The sequence below is a fragment of the Leucoraja erinacea genome, chromosome 9, assembly GCF_028641065.1.
Source record: "Leucoraja erinacea ecotype New England chromosome 9, Leri_hhj_1, whole genome shotgun sequence".
Classification (NCBI taxonomy): Eukaryota; Metazoa; Chordata; class Chondrichthyes; order Rajiformes; family Rajidae; genus Leucoraja; species Leucoraja erinaceus.
The window spans coordinates 10,577,662-10,598,869 of record NC_073385.1 but is presented as its reverse complement, the minus strand read 5'-3'; the positions used below and the strand labels follow the sequence as shown (position 1 = coordinate 10,598,869).

General features: G+C 43.7%; 1 protein-coding gene across 2 annotated transcripts in view; it reads left to right on the top strand.

Annotated features, from left to right (window-relative positions):
* Positions 1-16,802, top strand: part of dlst (dihydrolipoamide S-succinyltransferase) — a 37,931-nt gene extending 21,129 nt beyond the window's left edge. For both annotated transcript variants that reach the window (XM_055640121.1, XM_055640122.1), the window contains 6 exons: positions 853-950; positions 7,369-7,499; positions 9,150-9,223; positions 10,189-10,272; positions 13,213-13,380; positions 13,830-16,802. In XM_055640121.1, coding sequence (XP_055496096.1) covers positions 853-950; positions 7,369-7,499; positions 9,150-9,223; positions 10,189-10,272; positions 13,213-13,380; positions 13,830-13,964 — 690 coding nt within the window. In that variant the 3' untranslated portion in view covers positions 13,965-16,802. The remainder of the gene's footprint in view (positions 1-852; positions 951-7,368; positions 7,500-9,149; positions 9,224-10,188; positions 10,273-13,212; positions 13,381-13,829) is intronic.
* Positions 16,803-21,208: the final 4,406 nt, after the last annotated feature.

The window sequence follows — 21,208 nt, the reverse complement described above, 5'->3', positions numbered from 1 at the left end:
TATGTATGACGAGCCAAATAAAATGGTGTGATATTAGATACAGTGCCCTCCCTAATGTTTGGGACAAAGACCCATCATTTATTTATTTGCCTCTGTACTCCACAATTTGAGATTTGTAATAGAAAATATCACATGTGGTTAAAGTGCACATTGTCAGATTTTATTAAAGGCGATTTTTACATATTTTGGTTTCACCATGTAGAAATTACAGCTGTGTTTATACATAGTCCCCCCCATTTCAGGGCACCATACTGTTTGGGACACATGGCTTCACAGGCATTTGTAATTGCTCAGGTGTATTTAAGCTGCTCAGTGCAAATTGGAGGAACAATTTGGAGGAGCAGCTTACACCCTAGCAGTATGAATATTGACCTCTAACTTCAAGTAACCCTTGTTTTCCCTATCTCTCCATCCCACCCCTTCCCAGTTTTCTAACCAGTCTGACTTTCCCTGATTACATTTTATCTCTGTTTGCTTTGTTGTTACCTTCTTCTAGCTAATAATGATCTATTCTACCCTGTTTCCTTGATGTCCACCGCCTTTGATATCTTATTCTCACACGTACACTTCCTTATCTCTGTATCTCCCCCTCCCCTGACTCTGTCTGAACAAGGGTCTCGATCCGAAACGTCACCCATTCCTTCTCTCCAGAGATGCTGCCTTTCCCGCTGAGTTACTCCAGTATTTTGTGTCTATGCCTTAATATCTCATTGAGTGACACAATATCAAATTTTATTTGGGTATGTTGTCCTTGAAGCACGTTGGGATGTAATGCAACATGCAAGTTGCTATGTATGTGCAAGTTATTAACCATTTAAAATTGAATGATTACGTAATTGAATTTCAAATTAGGTAAAAATTAATAGAATGCGACAGCGAATTGCGCAGCGACTAAAGGAGGCTCAGAATACTTGTGCCATGCTGACAACATTTAATGAGATCGATATGAGGTAAGATGGATTCTGTAGCTACAGTCAGCACAAGTCATGCATGGCTATCATTTTCATTATTTTTGTGCGCCTGTTTGTTTGATTGCACAGATTAAATATAAAACCATTGCTTTTAAGTGCACTTTACTGCATGATGTCAGGCACAGCAAGTTTTCTGCTCCGAGAATAGTGGAGCTGTGAATGCCCATTATTCCTATTGAGGTTCGGCACCACTATATTGTGTCACTTCTGTAAGCATAAGCGAGAACTGCCGAAACCTATTCATTCTTTGCTTTATAAGCAGACATAGGAAACATGTCACATTGTGTTGGGGAATAGAAGGGTTGTGAGTGACGTTTCTATACTTTTTCTTTTACATCCATTAATGCTTTTCCTGGTTCTCCTATTGTAATTGGCGGTAACCAAATTTAGCTTCAACATTGTGACTATTTATATGGATACTGCTGAGGTCACACTATTATGCAGATGGACTGTCTGGAGTTTTCATAGACATGATCTTCAACTTGTCGCTGCACGGTTCAAGGTTTCCTCCAGTTTTGTAAGGACAAGGTGACAACGCTGTCGAATGGTGGCACTGGCATCCATCGTGATGAAGTGTTTGGAGAGGTTGGTTATGACGCATTAGTAATGACCTGGACCCAATTTAATGCACTTGCTATCACAATAGATCAACAGCAGATACAATCTCCCTTGCTCTCCACCGCTTGGACAATGCATGTACATCAGGCTGTTATGCATTGACTACAACTTGGCATTGAATCGTATCTTCCAAACTGGGGAACTTGGTTTCTGCTGCTCCCTATTTAATTGGATCCTCAACCTCCTCATCGGCAGACCTCAACCAATATGGATTGGCAGCAATACCTCCTCATTGACCATAGAGGAGCATCTCTAGGCTGTGTGCTCAGCATCATTCTCTACTCCATATCCATAACTCTAGCCAGAGACAGCTCTAACACCAGTGATACCCTGGTTGTTGGATGAACAATGGGTGACAATGTGTCAGTACAGGAGGGAGATCGCTGATTCTGGTTGTGGTTCTAGAAAAAACAATCTTGCTCTCAACTTAGTCTGGACCAAGGAGCTGCTTGCTGATTTCATGAAGGGAATTCTGTGGGGTCATGTACCTGGAGATTTTCAGCAGCTTCAAGTTCCTGGGCATGCACATCTCTATGTGTTCAGTATGTTGCCAAATACACTATTGAACGTCTAGAGATGTACGGTGGAAAGTATACTGACAGGTTGCATTATGGCTTGGTGTAGAAATTCGGTGTTCAAGAATGAAAGAGGCTGCGGAAAGTGGAGGACAAGAACTGACCTCCAAACAATCTGTATGAAGTGTTGTCCCAATAACGCAGCTACAGGTGCACAACCTTTTATCCGAAAGCCTTGGGACCAGACACTTTTCGTAATTCAGAATTTGTCGGTCTTCGGAATGGAAATTTTTTTGCGTAGATTTTAATGGCTGGCTCAGTGGTAGAGTGTTCGGCTCATATCCGCAAGGTCGCGAGTTTGCGCCTTGATCCCGGCAGTTACTCGGTCGCGAGCTTGAGTCTTCAATGTGGTTTTTTTTTGCAGAATAAATGTTTGTATGAAATGCAGTGTAGGAGAGGTGTACTGACTGTGTGGGCAGAACTTTGGAAGTGATTGCCCATCAGTCTAAAAAGCCGCTGTGTCTCCCTGTCCCTGGGATAGCAGGGGGCGATCAAACAGCACAATACTCCCCTCCCCCTCCAACTCCAGAGGAATTCGCTCCCCGATGGGCCGCTACGGCGACAAGTGGCAGTTTGCCCACAGCCCGAGCTGCGCCACCCCAAGAACACCTTGCACACCATCAGCTTCTGCCCCTACGTTTTCCTCTGGAGTTGGAGCGGGGCTGGGCTGGAGTTGCTGCTGGTTGTGGGTCTCTGAGATCTCCGTGCTTGCAGTGGGCCTGGGGGTCGCTGTCCCGTTGGTCCTGACGTCTCCGGCCACCCCCCTGGACTGGAGCTGAGACTGGGAACTGTACCGCCCTTGCCCCCTCCCTCTGCAACTGCAAACAACCCCACTCTCCTGCAAGGGCGGTACAGTTCCCGGAGGATAGCAGGTGGCCGGAGACGTCAGGACCAACAGGAACCCGCTCCCCGATGGGCCCCTACGACGCCCCGAGCTGCGCCCCGTCATCCGCAACCCAGGTTCCCCTGTAGTTGGAGCGGGGCTGGGCTGCTGTTGGCTGTGGGTCTCTGGGATCTCCGTGCTTGCGGTGGACCGGGTGGTCGACGTCCAATTGGTCCTGACGTCTCCGGTGACTGCACTGACCTGCAGCCATCGCCGACTTGAAGACAGTGCAAAGCCCCCGCGCCGGTGCAATGAGCGGGGAGCTGGAGAGGGGAGGGAAGGGGTCACACACATGGCCGGGGAGCAGAGGGGTGTAGGTGGGGTGAAACTGAAGGGAGCGACAATCTGCTGCAGCCTACACTGTGTATCGTGTCTACCGTGGGAACTTTTAACTCAGCGGGCAGACAGCAGCATATTGTCAATTATTAACCCTCCCGCGCAATATACCCTCACCTCTTTTATGGATGGGGATTTAGTTCCCCTTTCTTCGAGGACCGACCGGAGGTTCCGCTGTCACCTCTGCGGGCCGCCCTCGGTGAACGTCCTGTCTCCCTGTCCCTGGAATAGTAGGGGGCGATCAAACAGCACAATACCCCCCTCCAACTCCAGAGGAATCCGCTCCCCGATGGGCCGCTATGGCGACAAGTGGCAGTTCGCCCACAGCCCGAGCTGCGCGACCCAAGAACAAGACGTTATTCTTGCACACCATCAGCTTCTGCCCATACGGGGAGCGTGTTCTTCTGGAGTTGGAACGGGGCTGGGCTGGAGTTGCTGATCTGGGATCTCCGTGCTTGCAGTGGGCCTGGGGGTCGGTGTTCCGTTGGTCCTGACGTCTCCGGTGACTGGCACTGTGCTGCTAGCATCGCGATGTGAAGACAGTACAAAGCCCCTGCGCTGGTGGAATGAGCGGGGAGCTGGAGAGGGGAGGGAAGGGGTCACACACATGGCTGGGAAGCAGAGGGGTGTAGGTGGGGTGAAACTGAAGGGAGTGACAATCTGCTGCTGCCTGCACGCTGAGTTAAAAAGTTACCACGCAAGACTCACGATACACTGTGTATCGTGAGTCTACCGTGGGAACTTTTTAACGCAGCTGGCAGGTAGCAGCATATTGTCAATTATTAACCCTCCCGCGCAATATACCCTCATCTTCTCTTTTATGAATGGGGATTTAGTTCCCCTTTCTTCGAGGACCGACCGGAGGTTCAACTGTCACCTCTGCGGGCCGCCCTCGGTGAACGTTTTCAAGGACCTTTCTTCAAGGACCGAAAAAATGTCGTTATTCGGAGGTTTTCGTTATTTGGATCGTCGGATAAAAGGTTGTGCACCTGTAATACAAATGGCATATTGGGCTTCATAACGAGAGGAATTGAGTATAAGAGCAAAGAGGTCCTTCTGCAGTTGTACTAGTGAGACCACACCTGGAGTATTGTGTGCAATATCATAAGAGCTGCACCACCCTGACCACAGTCTCTTCTTGCTGCCACCATCGGGAAGAAGTTACAGGATCCTGGAAGATATTACCTTCAGGTTCAAGAACACTTTATTCCCATTAATTATCAGGTTCTTGAACCTCCATGCACAACCCTATCTCAACACCAAAGTAGAATGTGCTTTGCACCACTATGGTTCTGATGCATGCTTTGTTTTTTGCTCTTAGAATAAAGATAATTTAGTCAAGAGAGTTTATTGTCATGTGTCCCAGATAGGACAATTAAATTCTTGTTGTGTCTATTGTGCCTGTGAAGCTGCAGTAAGTTTTTCTGGTTCATATCTGGTGCATTATACAGTAAATATTCTCAACCATTGACTTTTTGTGGTAAAATAGCTGTGATTGCCAAATATGTGTTGTAAATCATGATAGCGAAGACATGCTGGGCACAGCAGTGTGGTGCAACATGATGGGCCTTCTCCAGGAACTAATCTAAACCCTGATTTTGCTGCTTGGTCCTCTGCTCTCCTCTTTCCTTGGCCTTTCTGTCTTCATATTAATCTTGTGGAAATGCACACGCAGAAGGTTACAGGGCAATGTGCTGGCTTCAAATTGAAAGTAACTGCTACATCTTGAAAGGTCATTAGGAAATTTTCTTCCAATGCTGTGTGAACTCCATGGCTAACGGGAAAATCAACTCCACTTAACGACAAGCAAGTATAAATATTTGCTCCTAAAGTGCTTTTTATTGTAAGTTGCACAGATTGCATCATGTTAATTTGGGAAAATATTTGTCTCTTGTGTTAGAAATAATGCTTTTAACATTTCTTTTAAGGGTCTAATAAGCCAGTTTTGGTTACAGCTCTTCTGGATAGTGTTGTGTTCTGTAACAATACCTATTTAAACAGATTAGTGAAGAATGCATTTTGCAAGACTAACATCTGCATGGAGACTGAAGAGAAGGAAGAAAAGATGGGGGAGAGAGATAAACCCCCAAGGGAGAACCTTGGTCTTCAAATGAAAGCAGTTTAATGATGAGGCAATGGAATTTTGATGTTGTTAGACCAGAAGATTTTATCATTTCTGGCTCCTTTTCTGGTGTTCTTGCATCTTGGGGATGCATAATAGTGTTAGTTAAGTAATCCTAGATTTAATGAGCTTAAGTGCAGGAAAACAAACAGGGTTAAGGTGAAAACACAGACATAGATGCCTTTTTATTGGGCCAGTGAGCACACTATCCACTTTCACCAGCTTTTAACCATTTCATTGCTAGTTTCATTTGAAATGTTGTGACACACGTACTATCTGCATCTGCAGGGAACTCTTGTCAGTTTAAGGTTTCACCTCAGCGCTAGGATTTGGAACAAGCGTTGCACTTTTCACGTTTTAATCCGGCATCAAATATTCAGGCACCAGTAATGCTGTGGATTGTAAGTTGAGATCGCTGGGGCCTTGTTTGTCTTCATTTGTAGCATGTATATTCTTTGATATATATGAGATGGGTCACAGATTTATTATTTACCTTGACCAGACTAGGTTTCTTTTGGACAGATGAAAAGCATCAAAATGAAAAGACCTTGTGTGCCTAAGGATTCCATTTCTATTTCTTACGGAGCCAAGAGTAAATAAAGAGCTCCAGTGTGCCTTCTGGGAATACTCTGCCACCCTTATCTACTCCTCACTTGTGCTGTTTGAAATGCCAATTGCAAACCTAGACCCCATTAGAAATTGTAGAGTGTGTATGAGTGGCCTGAAAATCTCATCAAAATTAGTTTCAGCAATTAAAATCACCAGCCTGTCTTGTTAGTAATCATGACATGGTTGATGTACCAGCATCAATTGATCTGGGAAATCAAATCATTTTTAGATTATATATGATTAATTTTCCTATAACACTTCCGAATATAATGTGACGTTACAGGTTCTCATTAGCTGTCTTATTCCCCGTGTCACAAAGTATTCTGTTTTGCTGTGTGCCTGTTGCTCATTTCCCCATGTATGTAAAGAGTGGATGAGAAAGTGGGATAACGTAGAACTAGCGTGAATCGGTGGTCGGTGTGAACACGATGGGCTGAAGGACTTGTCTCCATGCTGTATCTTTAAACTAAACAAACAAATAACGATAGCAAAAAAAGCTGGAGTAACTCAGCGGGTCAGTCAGCATCAGTGGAGAAAAGGAATAGGACTCGACCTGAAAGGTCACCTATTATTTTTCCCCAGAGATGCTGTCTGACCCGCTGAGTTACTTCAGCTTTTTGTGTCTACGGTTAAAACCAGCATCTGCAGTTCCTACCGAAACAAATAAGGATGATTGGTCATGATTAATTAGAAGACCTGGCATGAAATCTAATTCAATTGTGAAAACCAAATTGTTCGAACCTTGTGGAATCGTGAATGAACCTGCAATTGAAATATGTCATTTTGAATATACTGTGGCGGAGATAATAGTTACACCTGAAATATTGATTGTTCTAGAGAGATGCTCACCGCTGGTTTTCAATATTGTTTCCATCTAGATTGTTTATAACATTGGCATCGTTTTTTCGTTTGGTTCATTTTTAAGTTGGGTTCTCATGCGCCTGCACTCAATCTCTTCACTTCTCTTACTATGAATCGACCTCAAGCTTTATTTTGTTTTCAGAAGACTTCTTAATTTATTGAAACAGCCTATAAATGCTCTCATTTTGTTTAAAACGAAGTATGGAGAATGTTTAAACTTGTGATTGACCATCAAATCAATTATCTTATGTTGAATAGTGGGTAGAAATCTGCCTGCCGTGAGTTGCCGTGCTAGTCAGCGCTGTGTGGGAAAACCCTACTGACACTCGTGCTTCGTGGAGCGGTTTAGTTCCAAAGACCATTGTTGGCAAATTGCTTTTCTTTTCTTTGCAGCAACATCCAAGAAATGAGAACCTTGCACAAAGAAACCTTCCTCAAGAAACACAACATGAAGCTAGGTTTCATGTCTGCATTTGTTAAAGCGTCCAGTTTTGCACTGCAGAATCAGCCAGTGGTAAACGCTGGTGAGTGAACATAGTGGATGGGGTTTAATATTGCCACACATATTTGGGCGACAAGGTGGGGCAGCGGTAGAGTTGCTGCCTCACAGCGCCAGCGACCCGGGTTCGATCCTGACTACGGAAGCTGTCTGTATGGAGTTTGTACTTTCTCCCCGTGACCTGCGTGGGTTTTCTCCAGGATCTCCGTTCTCCTCCCACACTCCAAAGACGTGCAGGTTTGTAGATTAATTGGCTTCGGTAAAATTGTAAATTGTCCCTAGTGTGTGTGTGTAGGATAGTGATAATGGTGATCGCTGGTTGGCGCAGTGTCGGTGGGTCGAAGGCTTTGTTTCCGCACTGTATCTCGAAAATAAATATTTGAGCAAAAGGCAGTTAAAGTCTATTTCCGATTCTCAGAACACTCCAGTGTAATGGTAGAACCCAAGGATCTACATCAAGGCAGGTGGAGTCGTTGTTCAGTAGTTTAAATGAAGAAAGGTTGGGTGAATTTAGAAAAGAGTTGGCTAATAAATAAACCACTGTAATTGTCAGGGTAATCCCTCCCAGCCATTTAGACTGGAATAAGTGTTCCCCCTCCTATTTCGAAACATAAAGCTGCCAGTACTTCACAATGAGATATCGGTAATGAAAGTGAGCAGTGGAAAGGTGCAGATTTCTGACTGATCCTCAGAGCGATACCCATAATGAAAATCAAAAAACTGTGAATATGGAAATCTGACATAAAAAACGGCAAATGCCAGAGTACAGAAGAAAGGTTTTTGACCCGAAACGTTAACTATTTATTTTTCCATAGATGCTCCCTGACCTAGGTTTTCCAGCATTTATTGTTTCCATTTCAAACAGCCATAAAGTTCAGTTTATTGGTGAAACTTTAAATGTAAAACTGCACCTTGCAGCAGCATATTTTCTTTATTGTTAGACTTAGTGATATAAAATCAAATATCGATCTCTGGAATTTTTGTCTTTGAAGGCAGCAGCTTTTTATTTAAAATATAGAATAACCCCTTTGGCCCTTTTCTTGCTGCAACTGTTCCATGCCAAGCCCTGTACCATGATGCACACCAAGATGTATTCCTAGACCTCCTGCTTAAGCTAGAAACAAAAACAAATTGAGAAACAGGGTAAGATATTTCTGTAGTAATGAGTTGAGGCTTGGAATCACTTTGACATTGTGGCTAAGATAGACACAAATTGCTGGAGTAACTCAAAGGACCAGGCAGCATCTCTGGAAAAAAAGGATGTGTGACGTTTCGGATCGGGACCTTTCTTCAGACTGAAAGTAAAGGGGAGGGAACAGGAGGTAGGAAAAGGCCAGAACAAATCCGGGCCGGCAACAGATAACCGAGGGTGGAGCCTATAATGACCCATTGGCGGTTGGGAAGAGGTGATAAGGAAGCGATGCAAGGATACGGACAGCACTGGGAGAAAATTTCGAAGTGCAAAGAAATTGGAGACTTTCAAAACGGAATATTTGGAAAATGCCGTGAATAGACTTCATCTTAGAATTTAAATATTTAGCTTGGACCGTTTTGTAGGAAGTTTCTTCATCAATGTAGCTAAACTATCCCCTCAGCATATGATTCCATTGGAATGTATCACTTTAAAAAAAATTAAAGAATTAGTTCAATGTTTTTATTTATTGTTGCTGTCTAGTTATTGATGATACAACCAAAGAAATGATCTACAGGGACTATATTGACATCAGCGTAGCCGTAGCTACACCAAAGGTAAGCATTTGTTTTGGTCTGAATTAGTCATAGGGAGGGATAGTATAGTTATTAACTTCTGTGCATTAACACAGTTTGTGCTTGAAGTATGTTGTGCACCAGTTAGATTAAGGGGGGGAGGGGGGACGTAGTAACAGAGGCTGGGAGGTGATAATTGGAGAACCAAGGGCTGCAGATTCTGGAATCTCTAGGAAGGGAAGGTGAAGAATGGAGCTGAATGAGGTTGGCAAAGGGGAACAACAGAGGACAGGAGGGGTGAGCAGTGGGAGAGGGGATCCAGTGGCAGGAGGGAGGGCGGGTGGGTAGATGGATTAGTGGGAAAAGAATCGTGGTGATAGGGGTTTTATGGAAAGAAAGGAACGAGAGGAGACACCGGTGGCTCAGCGGTAGAGTTGCTGCCTTACAGTGCCAGTGACCCAGGTTCGATCTTGACTACGGGCGCTTGTCTGTACGGAATTTGTATGTTCGCCCCGTGACCTGCATGGGATTTCCCCCAGAGCTCCGGTTTCCTACTATACTCCAAAAACGCATAGGTTTGTAAGTTAATTGGCTTGGTTAAATTGTAAATTGTCCCTAGTTTGTGTATGATAGCGTTAATGTGTGGGGATCGCTGGCCGGCACGGACTTGGTGGGCCGAAGGGCCTGTTTCCGCACTGTATCTCTAAACTAAACTGTAAAGAAATTAACAGAGAGAGACCAATAAGGACCATGGTTACCTGAAATGGGATAATTCGATGTTCACCGTATAAGGGTTGCAGGCCAGGGAAAATATGAGGTGCTGTTTCTCTAGTTGCATTTTAATTGCTATATTGATAGGAATGGACTTTTTTGTTTGTTCTGGCCAAAATTATTTATTTTGCTTTACATGTTCATTTTCTTAAATCTCTGAGGTAGAAAGAGCTTGAAATGTTTACTTCAGTAATAGGCAGAACAATGTGTGATTTTATTTTATCTTCCATCCATAGGGGCTGGTGGTACCTGTAATCCGAAATGTTGAAAACATGAACTATGCTGATATTGAGAAAGCAATCAATGAGCTAGGAGAGAAGGTGATTGTTAAAGCATTTTGTGTTCCAATATTATCAGGCACTTGTTCACATTTACGGCATCCACTGTCCAATTCTGGGAACAGTACTTTGGGGAAAACTGTGTAGATGTTGGCAATGGTGTAGAAGAAATTTACTGGAATAATTCCTATGATGTAGGACTTAATTTACATGAATAGACCAATAGACTGAAGTGATTGTTCTTTGGTCAGAGGGGATTGAGGAGCTCTTAGAAAGGTATATAAATGTGTGAGCAGCATCAACAAATTATCTGTAGAGAAATTTTTCACACTGAAAGCAAAGATCCTATAGCCGAGCAAGATAGGCTACTCCTGCGAAATGCAATGAGCTAACGTGTAGTACACTACGGAGGGGATCCTGGGCATTTTTCCCCGCCCATTTTAGTAACCGGAACCTACCCGACCCAACTCGTAGTGTAATCAACGTTGCAGGGGAACAGTTTTTGTGCGTGATATAGGGTTAGATTCATAATTCTGTTAGTTCATACTTCTGTTAATTCTTGTTAAAGAATAAAATGTTTATAAACACACATACATGAATGTGATATAAATGTATATAATCATATAACACACACAATTATATTTCTTCTGATTTTTATATCCAATGATGAACTTTATTTCAGACTAGACAAGGGACATTAAATAGTAAACATTGTAAACCTCCCCGCAACCACACACACTAGGCCCTATCCCACCCCTCAACTCTCCCTTCCCCCCCCCCCCCCCGGCATTCCCTTGCCTCCCCCCGCTCCGCCATAAGATCTTTGCTCTCTCCCTCCCCCGGCCCCCCTACCCTACTCTCCTGCACCACCACTACCCCACTTGCACTACTCCCCTCCTCTCTCTCCCCGCTGCCCCGGGCCGCGCACCCCCCTCCCTCCCTCTCCCTGCTGCCCCGGGCCGCGCATCTCCCTCTCCCCGCTGCCCCGGGCCGCTCACCCCCCCTCTCCCCGCCTAGGCCCCAGGCCTCCCCCCTGCATGGGCCGCGCTCCCCCTCTCCCCAAGCGTCAAAAGACTTGCGAAGATACGGGGGCGGAAGCGGAAGCAAAGATCCGATCTTTGGCTGGAAGCAAGATGGCGGAACAAGATGGTGGAGGCTGCTTGCTAAAATGGGTCCTATAATCACCCATGAATCTGCCCATGACCGTACTACGTGTTTTGTGTAGGAGTAGGCCATCTTGCTCTGCTCTAAGATCTTTGTTGAAAGTGTCAAGAACCGTATCGCTTATTTCCCTACCACACTGGCCATTGAATCAGTCGAGTTTATGTTGATTCATAGCATAATCCCATTCTCCCACAAATTTTCCATGAAGCCTACTCTACCCACATTCCCATCAACCTTACCACCCAGTTCTTTGCATGTATGTTTCGATCTGCTGTATGTTGCATTCTTCCTTTTTCTATCTGAGAAATGTAAGATTCACAATTTTTAAAATTCTGTTTTTCAATCTCTAATTTTTCCCCAGTATTCGCTCTTATTTCTTGTTACCTGATTCAAAGTTTTCAACATTTTTTAGATTGTTTAGTGTTTTGTTTTTTGTTATTAAATGGCCTGTCCCACTAGGCGTTTTATTAGGCTACTGCCAGCGACTGTCATAGTCGTAGCAGGTCGCTGATAAACTGGCGACTGAACTTATGGGCCTGTCACACTTAGGCGATTTTTTAGGCGACTGCCGGTGAATACGAGAATGGAATTCACCGATGTCAGCACCTGGCGACAACCTACGCCATCCTGATGACAACTACGACAGCACCTACATCAGCAGAAGACAAGCTACGACAAGCCCACGGTCTCCGACTCTTTGGGCGACTGAGGACTGAGGAGACTACTCACGATTATACAGGCGACACCCCGGCGACAGCCTAGTCGTCGGCAATCGCCTAAGTGAGACAGGCCCTTAAGTCCTTGTGGTTTGAGCTTTGGTGTTCTGTTTGTTCGGACAGTGTTACAATTTGTGTCTGATTCTCCTCAATGTAAATTATGCTGCTTTGATATTTTGAACAGAAGTTGCATTGGAAACAACAAACCAAAGCCTTTATTAACAAGACAATCAGACTAAATGTTACAGCTAGAATTGATTCTCTTTCTATGGAGCAAAGTAGCTTTTGCAGAACTGAAATGAGTATTAAAATATCAAATGGAAAGTAGAGACAAAATACTGAGGCTGAATTTTGTTACAATGCTGAAATCCTGAATGATCCAAAGTGGGATGGGATAAATTCAAATAAGCAGTTGGCATATTTAAAGGACCTAATGAGCACTGCAACGCCTCTACCTCCTGAGAAAATTATGGGGATTTGGTATGTCAGAGAGGATTCTCTTAAACGTCTACAGGTGGACGGTAGAGAGCATATTGACTGGTTGCGTCACGGCCTGGTTCGGCAACTTGAATGCCCAGAAGTGAAGAAGACTGCAAAAAGTTGTGAACCAGTCCATCACTGGCTCTGCCCTCCCCACCATCAAAGGGATTTACCAGTAACGTTACCTCAAAAAGGCAGCCAGCATAATCAGAGACCTACATCACCCTGGCCACACACTTATTTCACCCCTGCCGTTGGGAAGAAAGTACAGGAGCCTGAAAACTGTGATGTCCAGGTTCAGGAACAGCTTGTTCCCTACAACCATTCGACTATTAAACACTACAACCTCAAATGAGCTGTTTGTTTTTTGTTTGTACGTATGTCTGCATGTGTATATATATACACACACACACACACATATATATATATATATATATATATATATATATGTGATCTTTATATATGTGTGTATATATACACATTGAACGTTTTTCCCTTGTTTATTATATTTTTTTGCAATGTACTATGTTTACATATTCTGTTGTGCTGCTACGAGCAAGAATTTAATTGTTCTATCAGGGATATATGACAATAAAACATTCTTGACTCTGCACCTCTCTAGGCCCGTAAGAACGAGTTGGCTATTGAAGACATGGATGGAGGAACTTTCACAATCAGCAATGGCGGAGTGTTTGGCTCTATGTTCGGAACACCAATTATCAACCCGCCTCAGTCTGCCATCCTGGGTATGCATGGTATCTTTGAGAGGCCGGTTGCAATCAAGGGACAGGTAAGCATAAATCTCATTATATTGTAACATTTATTGAGCGGAAACGATTTTATTGCTCCTTATGTTACAAATCAGATTGCAACTTGCTGTTGCTGGTTTGATGTAATTTTAGGAGACTCATGTGTATTGACTAATCTGAATCTACCTGTTTAGGTGCATTGGCCTGTTTTGTGGAGATTTATTGTGTTGGAAGGAACTGCAGATGCTGGCTTGCACCAAAGATAGAAACAAACTGCTGGAGTAACTCAGCGGGACAGGCAGCGTCTCTGGAGAGAAGAATGATTCCCATTCTTTCTCTCCAGAGATGCTGCCTGTCCCGCTGAGTTACTCCAGCATTTTGTGTCTCTCTTGTGGAGATTTATTGTTGGCTGAGTACACTGAATTAACTTATGCCACATAATTGTCATTTCAAGCTGCAACATCTCATGACTATTTTCCTCTTACTGTAGGTTGTGATCCGTCCCATGATGTATGTGGCCCTAACCTATGACCATCGCTTGATAGACGGCAGAGAAGCAGTACTTTTCCTCCGAAAAATTAAAGCTACAGTGGAAGACCCTCGTTTGCTGCTGCTTGACATTTAAATTCAATTAATATACAATTATTAAAAAAAAACCCACATATACTCAAAGTCATATGCATTTTCATATTAAATAATTGTTCTACCTTTTTGATGTTTAAAAAAAAAAAATCATAAATTAATGTTTTATGGACGAATTGCAATTCTGTAGGAAACGATTTTAACGGAAAGAGATGGCATGTCCGAGACTTGGCAGCGAATTTATATTGTCAGCAAATGAGCTTACTAGCGAGGGTAAATCATCACTGATATTTGAGATGGAGGGAGCAGCTTTGGGTAGTCTTGTTCACAATTTGGTATTAAAGAGCCTGAACTGGCACTGCAACAAAAGAAATCAAGACTCACTGGTATTGGATCTGGAAATACTAATTCCTTATGTGTAGGAAAGAACTGCAGATGCTGGTTTAAATCGAAGATAGACACAAAATGCTGGAGTAAATCAGCGGGACAGGCAGCATCTCTGGAGAGAAGGAATGGGTAGACCCATTCCTTCTCTCCAGAGACGCTGCCTGCCCCGCTGAGTTACTCCAGCATTTTGTGTCTACCTTCAATACTAATTCCTTATCTGATACTTATCGTGATGTATGTTGCCAAGGCAGTTTACAGAGTCCTTGCTTCTAACAAATGCTGCTTTTGATTTGGGAGTGTTCCACATCTGTGAGAGCAAATTTCATTCCCCACCTTTAAAATCTTCATCGTGATCATAAAAATGCACTGATTTTCTGAAAGAGTACTGTTCCAACAATATTTGCTGCCCAACTAGGTCAAAGCGAATGCAGCCCTTTGAACTAATTTCAGCAACTTTAGACGCAAAAAATCTATTTACTTTTTCGAGTGGAGGCCATGAAAGGATTTATTCCGAATATGGTAGTTTCCTTATGCCCGTAACACCAGGCTTCAGGTTAACCATGTTCCAATAATTACTACCTGTTGCCAAGCACGGCCTTTGAAGACAAACAATGAAAATAAACCCTTGTCGCAAACACAATATGAAGTTGAGAAAGTTGGAAACCTAAATTATACAACTATGGCCGAAGACTGCAGGAGCACAACTTTAGAGTATAAGGTGTTTCTGTTGCTTTTAGATGGGTGTAAATTGAAATATTAAGATGTCTTTGCAAGTTTTGGTCTATTCTCCATTTGATGTCTTTGTACCAGGTTCATTTATCTTTCCCTTTCTCACCGCCCTTCACAACCCAAATTGTCCAGCTAGTATGTTGTTACAGTTGTATCTTTGTTCAAGAATGCAGGCCGCTGTTTCGCTACCAGCTGTGCAGCATCACGTTTGTCCAATTTTGCCGCATGTGCATCACGGGACCAGCTTAATACAAACCGACTTTGCCAACAACATATTCTGTTCAAATCAAATCCTGTTTCCTTAGCAAAGAAGTTCCTTGCCCTCTGAGAATTAAGCAGTCTTTTGAGATTGAAAAATGTGCACAACTTTCTTTTGAAATGTACTCTGTTTATAGACAGTATGGGTGTGAGCACAATCTATAAAATCTATATTCTATTGGTGTGTACAGACAGTATTGGAGTTAGCACGATATAAGTGTTGGTAAACATATTGATCGGGTCAGATATTATGTATTATGAATCAATGTGGAACTTTCTGTATTGTAGCGAGAAAAGTGATTTTATTGAAAGCAGCTTCCTGGCATGAAATGTCCTTCCTATATAAATGGATTACAGAGTAGCGGGCAGACAATTCCAAATTGACAATAAAGTTAACCCTGTTCTCTTTACAGAACTGTCAGTCGGCTGTTTCACACTACATAGGGCAATATGCATTAGGAATGAGAACCAGGTGAGTGTGGTGGGAAAGGTGTCGATAATTTTGAGTTAGTAATGTATTTTTAGCTAGCAAGATTCAAATGACCTTGCAGTTATTGTGTGTTAGTGAGCCCCAGCCTTGGCTTTGTGTTTCTGAGACACAAATATACATGAGAACGCAATCAGAGATGCTGCTCCTACAGATTTGCATCCATTTTCCCCAGACTTTCCTGACGGTGATTAATATTGCTTCTCTCAACCTGTACAACTTTGAAAAATTTGATGCATGTTGTACACCATTAATTTCATTTGTGACACTAGCTCACTGGCTGTTTCCATCCAGCACTAGTTGGATATGTGTACTTTTAAACAAAAAATGCTGCCCTGCACTGCAGTGCAGTCATTGGCAAGAGAAGCGATAACCTATACTTGAAAAATATATCAGTTACGTAAGGTGGTGCGGTGATAGAGTTGCTGCCTTGCAGCACTTACAGCGCCAGAGACCCAGGTTCGATCCTGACTTCTAGTGCTCTCTGTACGAAGTACGTATGTTGTCCCCGTGACCGCATGGGTTTTCTCTGAGATCCTTGGTTTCATCCCACACTCCAAAGACGTACAAGTTTGTAGGTTAATTGGCTTGGTAGAAGTGTAAATTGTTCCTGGTGTGTGTAGGATAGTGTTAATATGCGGGGATCGCTGGTCGGTGCGGACTCGGTGGGTCGAAAAGCCTTTTTCCGCATCGCATTTCTAAACTAAATAAATAAGCTAAAGAGAATAAATTCTTAGTGGGTCTACTGTGGGTTGCTGCCATGCAAGCCTAAGCATTGTGTCAGTTGGATACAGTTGTGTGACGGTTCATTGTTGATTGTACAGCCGGTGGGTGCTTTTCCAGGCAGGGCATTTATAGATATCCCGGATGTACATCTTCACTTTGCAGCACTCGTATCGGTTAATTTTATTCCAAACGGCTCAAAGCATTTAACCAAAAATGAGGCAATAAGTTGAAATGTCACAAAGGAGAATTGGCAATGTAATGGTATTTGAAATCAATAAATGACTATTCAAATCCTCTTTCGGCTGGTCTCGATCTGAGGGTGCTGGCTATTCTGAATGGGAGGTGGGTGAAATTCCTTTCCCCTTTTTGCTTTTCACTCTTGCACCGTGTAAAAATCCTGCATGTTGGCATTGATTTAAAATCGTTTATATTTTTGTTACAGTCATTCGGCCGAAATGAGGCCATTCATCCCAACACATCCATGGTGATCAAGTTTCATAACATCATGCACTTACACTGACTCATCTGTAGAACGATCTTGACTGAAATATCATCTAACCATTCCCTCCTTGGATGCTGTCTGACACACTGAGTTACTCCAGCAGTTAGAGATTTGCTCCTTTAAACCTTTCCTATCCATGTCGAAATGTGTTTTAAATGTCACCATTGCATGCACCACTACAGATTCCCCTAGCAGTCCGTTCTATGTACAGAAATCAACAATGATCTTTGTGAGGAAATTGCCCCTCTGGTCTCTTAAATTCTCCCCTTAAACCTCTGCCTTCTAGTTCTCCACTTCCCTATCCTGGGAAAATGACCATCTTATCCACACCCTTCAGGATTTGGACACCTCCAAGGTCACCCCTCGGCCTCCTGCGCACTGGACTTTCATTCAGCTGGGATTGAAGTTGAACATTTAGATTGAGGAATTGAATTGAATATTGCCTCCTTTTTCACACAAAGGGTGGTGGGTGTATGGAACGAGCTGCCAGAGGTGTTAGTGAGGCTGGGACTATCCCAATGTTTAAGAAACACATGGATAGGACAGGTTGGGAGGGATATGGACCAAGCGCAGGCAGGTGGGACTAGTAGCTGGAAGATGTGGGCATGTTGGGCCGAAGGGCCTGTTTCCACATTGTATCACTCTATGGCTCTGTGTGACAAGTCACAGTGAAATTCTTTGCAAATAGTCACCCATAAAGGGCACTTACAAAGTTACAAATCCCCCCCCATCCCCACACGTCTCTCTACACCTTTGATCTCGACCCGAAACAACACCTATTCCTTTGCTCCAGAGATGCTGCCTGACCTGCTCTATTACTCCAGCTTTTTGTGTCTATCTTCAATGTAAACCAGCATCTGCAGTTTCCTTCCACCACACCCTGCCCCCAAATGTGCAGCAGCGGAAGGACCCTAGACTGTGGTCCTCCCCACAGAGCCTTGGTGTTGGCTGCATCCCTCTGCGTGTACACCTGCAGTCTGGAGGGGAACCCAGTCGGCAATATTCCCCGATGGACACTTCGGTCTGCAGGGAGGTCAACAAAGTTCTGACAGACCAAAGGGCGTCTTTCACCGAGTTGATGACCTTCCAGCAGCACTCGATGTCAAGTTCTTGTAAAGCTGCAAGTAAGAATTTCATTGTTCCCTTTGGGTACATGACACAATAACCCACTTTGAACTCCACATGTATGTGACGCTAAACTTAAAAACGTCTCTAAAGGAAAGAGTTTTTCTATGGCACAGTCTGCTTCATCCAAAGGTAACTTCTTTTATGAAGCAGAGTTTGCTTGGGTTTTAGCCAATATAACCAACAGCAGAGGACACAACGTGCTAGGGATACTCTGTGGGCCAGGCAGCATCTCTGGAGAACATGGATAGTCGACGTTTGGGGTCAGGACCCTTCTGCAGCCCGAAGGTCAGGTCTTAACCTATGGGTCAACGAGAACGTGGTCTTGAGCTTGCGGTGTGCCTGTGAAAATGCCACTTAGGAAAATAAATAAAAATGAACTTTATTGAAGTACATAGTAGGTGCAATACGGGAGGGAACCGTGCAAAACATTCTTCCCACATTAACAGAGGCTGTACATACATTCCATGCAGTTTACAAAAATCACACAATTTTATTTTGAAATCGCTTCCCTTATTAGAGGGGCACCTCCACCACACCCTGCCCCCAAATGTGCAGCAGCGGAAGGACCCTAGACTGTGGTCCTCCCCACAGAGCCTTGGTGTTGGCTGCATCCCTCTGCGTGTACACCTGCAGTCTGGAGGGGAACCCAGTCGGCAATATTCCCCGATGGACACTTCGGTCTGCAGGGAGGTCAACAAAGTTCTGACAGACCAAAGGGCGTCTTTCACCGAGTTGATGACCTTCCAGCAGCACTCGATGTCAGTCTCTGAATGTGGCCCTGGAAACAGTCCGTAAATCAAAGTTCTCTGTTATGGAGCTGTTCGGAATAAATCGTGACAGGGATCCTTGCAAACCTCTCCAGACTCTCTTTGCAAATCCACACTCTGTGAAGAGGTGGGCAACCGTCTCCTGCTGATGGACTCTGCACCAAGCCCAGCGGCAGAGCCCCGCTGCTGAGCCGGATTAGAGTTGCCCATGATGAAGAAAGGTGATACGTTAGTTGTTTTTCTCGAATTGTAACGGTATTTGTGATTTTTAAGTGTGTTTTAATGTTTGTATTTTAATTCATCATTCAGAAACACAGAAGAAAGTTCAGTGGGTTTGACACACTTCACAGTAGCCACCGCCGCTACCTAACAGATTTACCCAACTATTATGAATGGACACAAAAAGCCGGAGTAGCTCAGCAGATCAGGCAGCATCTCTGGAGAAAAGGAATTGGTGACGTTTGGGGTCAAAGTGATGTTTGGGGTTTGGGCTCGTCATTCTGAAGTAGGGTCTCGACCCGAAATGTCACCTATTCCTTTTCTCCAGAGATGCTGCCTGACCTGCATTTTGTGTCTATCTTTGGTGTAAACCAGCATCTGCAGTTCCTTCCTACACAAACATGTTTTATGAATGGGGCTTAGTAACGAGTAGTGTCATATGGCCAAACCCAATGGTTACAAGAGGCTGTTGCCCAGCGAGATCATCATTCTGGGTCGCTTTAGGTAAGTAAGGGACTAATGTAGTATGCAAGTGGTAAGTCCTGGTCATTCAAAATGTATTGTAATGAAGAGCCACATCTGCAATGTGAACCTCTTCTGTTTTTGTTTTCTGTTTCTTGTTTTTTTTGTACTAAATTATATGTATGCACTGAGTACGAGCAGCTTTTAATTTCATTGTACATGTATAGTGACAATAAATGGCATATCATCTATATATCTATCTCTTAGAACTATTCGCTTTCTTTAAACTATCAGTGTAACTGACAGTGACAATGTGACAATTGATTCATTCATTCAGTGCTGAAAAGAAAGTGTTAGAGATAAAGACTTCCCATTCTTTAGACATACAGCGAGGAAACAAGCCCTTCGGCCCACCGAGTCCGCACCGACCATTGATCACACCGTACACTAGCACTCCTACACACAATTTACAGAAGCCAATTAACCTACAAACCTGCACATCTTTGGAGTGTTGGAGGAAACACGGAGCACCCATAGAAAACCCACGCAGTCACAGGGAGAACGTACAAACTTCATACAGACAGCACCCATTGTCAGGATCGAACCTGGGTCTGTGGCGCTATAAGGCAGTAGCTCTACTGCTGTGCCACCTCAATTCCAGCCCTCACCCCATTCCCATCTCCACCTCAGTTAAATAATGGCTAATATACTGTACAGTTATTAGTTGAGCTATTGATCAAAACTGAAAGACGGTTGAAGCCATGTAATCCCGGAACTGTAGCATTTTTCATTCTCAGTAATCCAGAGATTGGGACATCCTGCAAGTGCGGTTTTTTTCTTGGGAGTCTGGAGAGTTGCATTAATCTGCCTAGACCTTGTTCTTTAATGATATATATAAAACACTTCTCCATAAGATAACATTCAGAAATAGAAAACTTTGATTTCCCCAAAGGATTAATTAGAAACTTCACCTTCATAATGCAAGGTTGATTATTTTGTAAGACAAGACAAGAGACAAGAGACATTTATTGTTACATGCACCAATATGGTACAGTGAAATTTGTGGTCACCATACAGATGCTAGTGTATTAAAAATAAGACAAGATGTTGGAGTAACTCAGTGGGTCAGGCAGCGTCTCTGGAGAATGTGCGTAGGTGAGGTTTCAGATCAGGACTCTTTTTCAGACTGATTGCAGTGTGAGAGTGGAGAAGAAAGCTGGAGGAGAGATAAGGACAGGACATAGTGATAGGTGAATACAGGTGCGAGGGAGTAAGTCCACAGACTACCACATTTCCCTGGACTTCACTTCACCTTCATGCAAAGCCACCACCTCCTACTCAATTTATCTGTCTCCACTGCACCATCTCCCAAGACAAGGTTTTCCATTCTAAGACATCCAAGATATCACCTATCTTTAGTAAATGTGCCCTCCCCCCTCGTCATACCTTTTCACATTTCTCTGTCTGTGGATTAACTCTTTAATCAGCCTCACTTCACAACTTGTGTCTCCATTTTTCCCATCAGCCATTGACTGGATGACTACTATCAGTTACAACTTGTGTCTCCATTTTTCCCATCAGCCATTGACTGGATGACTACATCCTCCCCTTACCCTAAACAC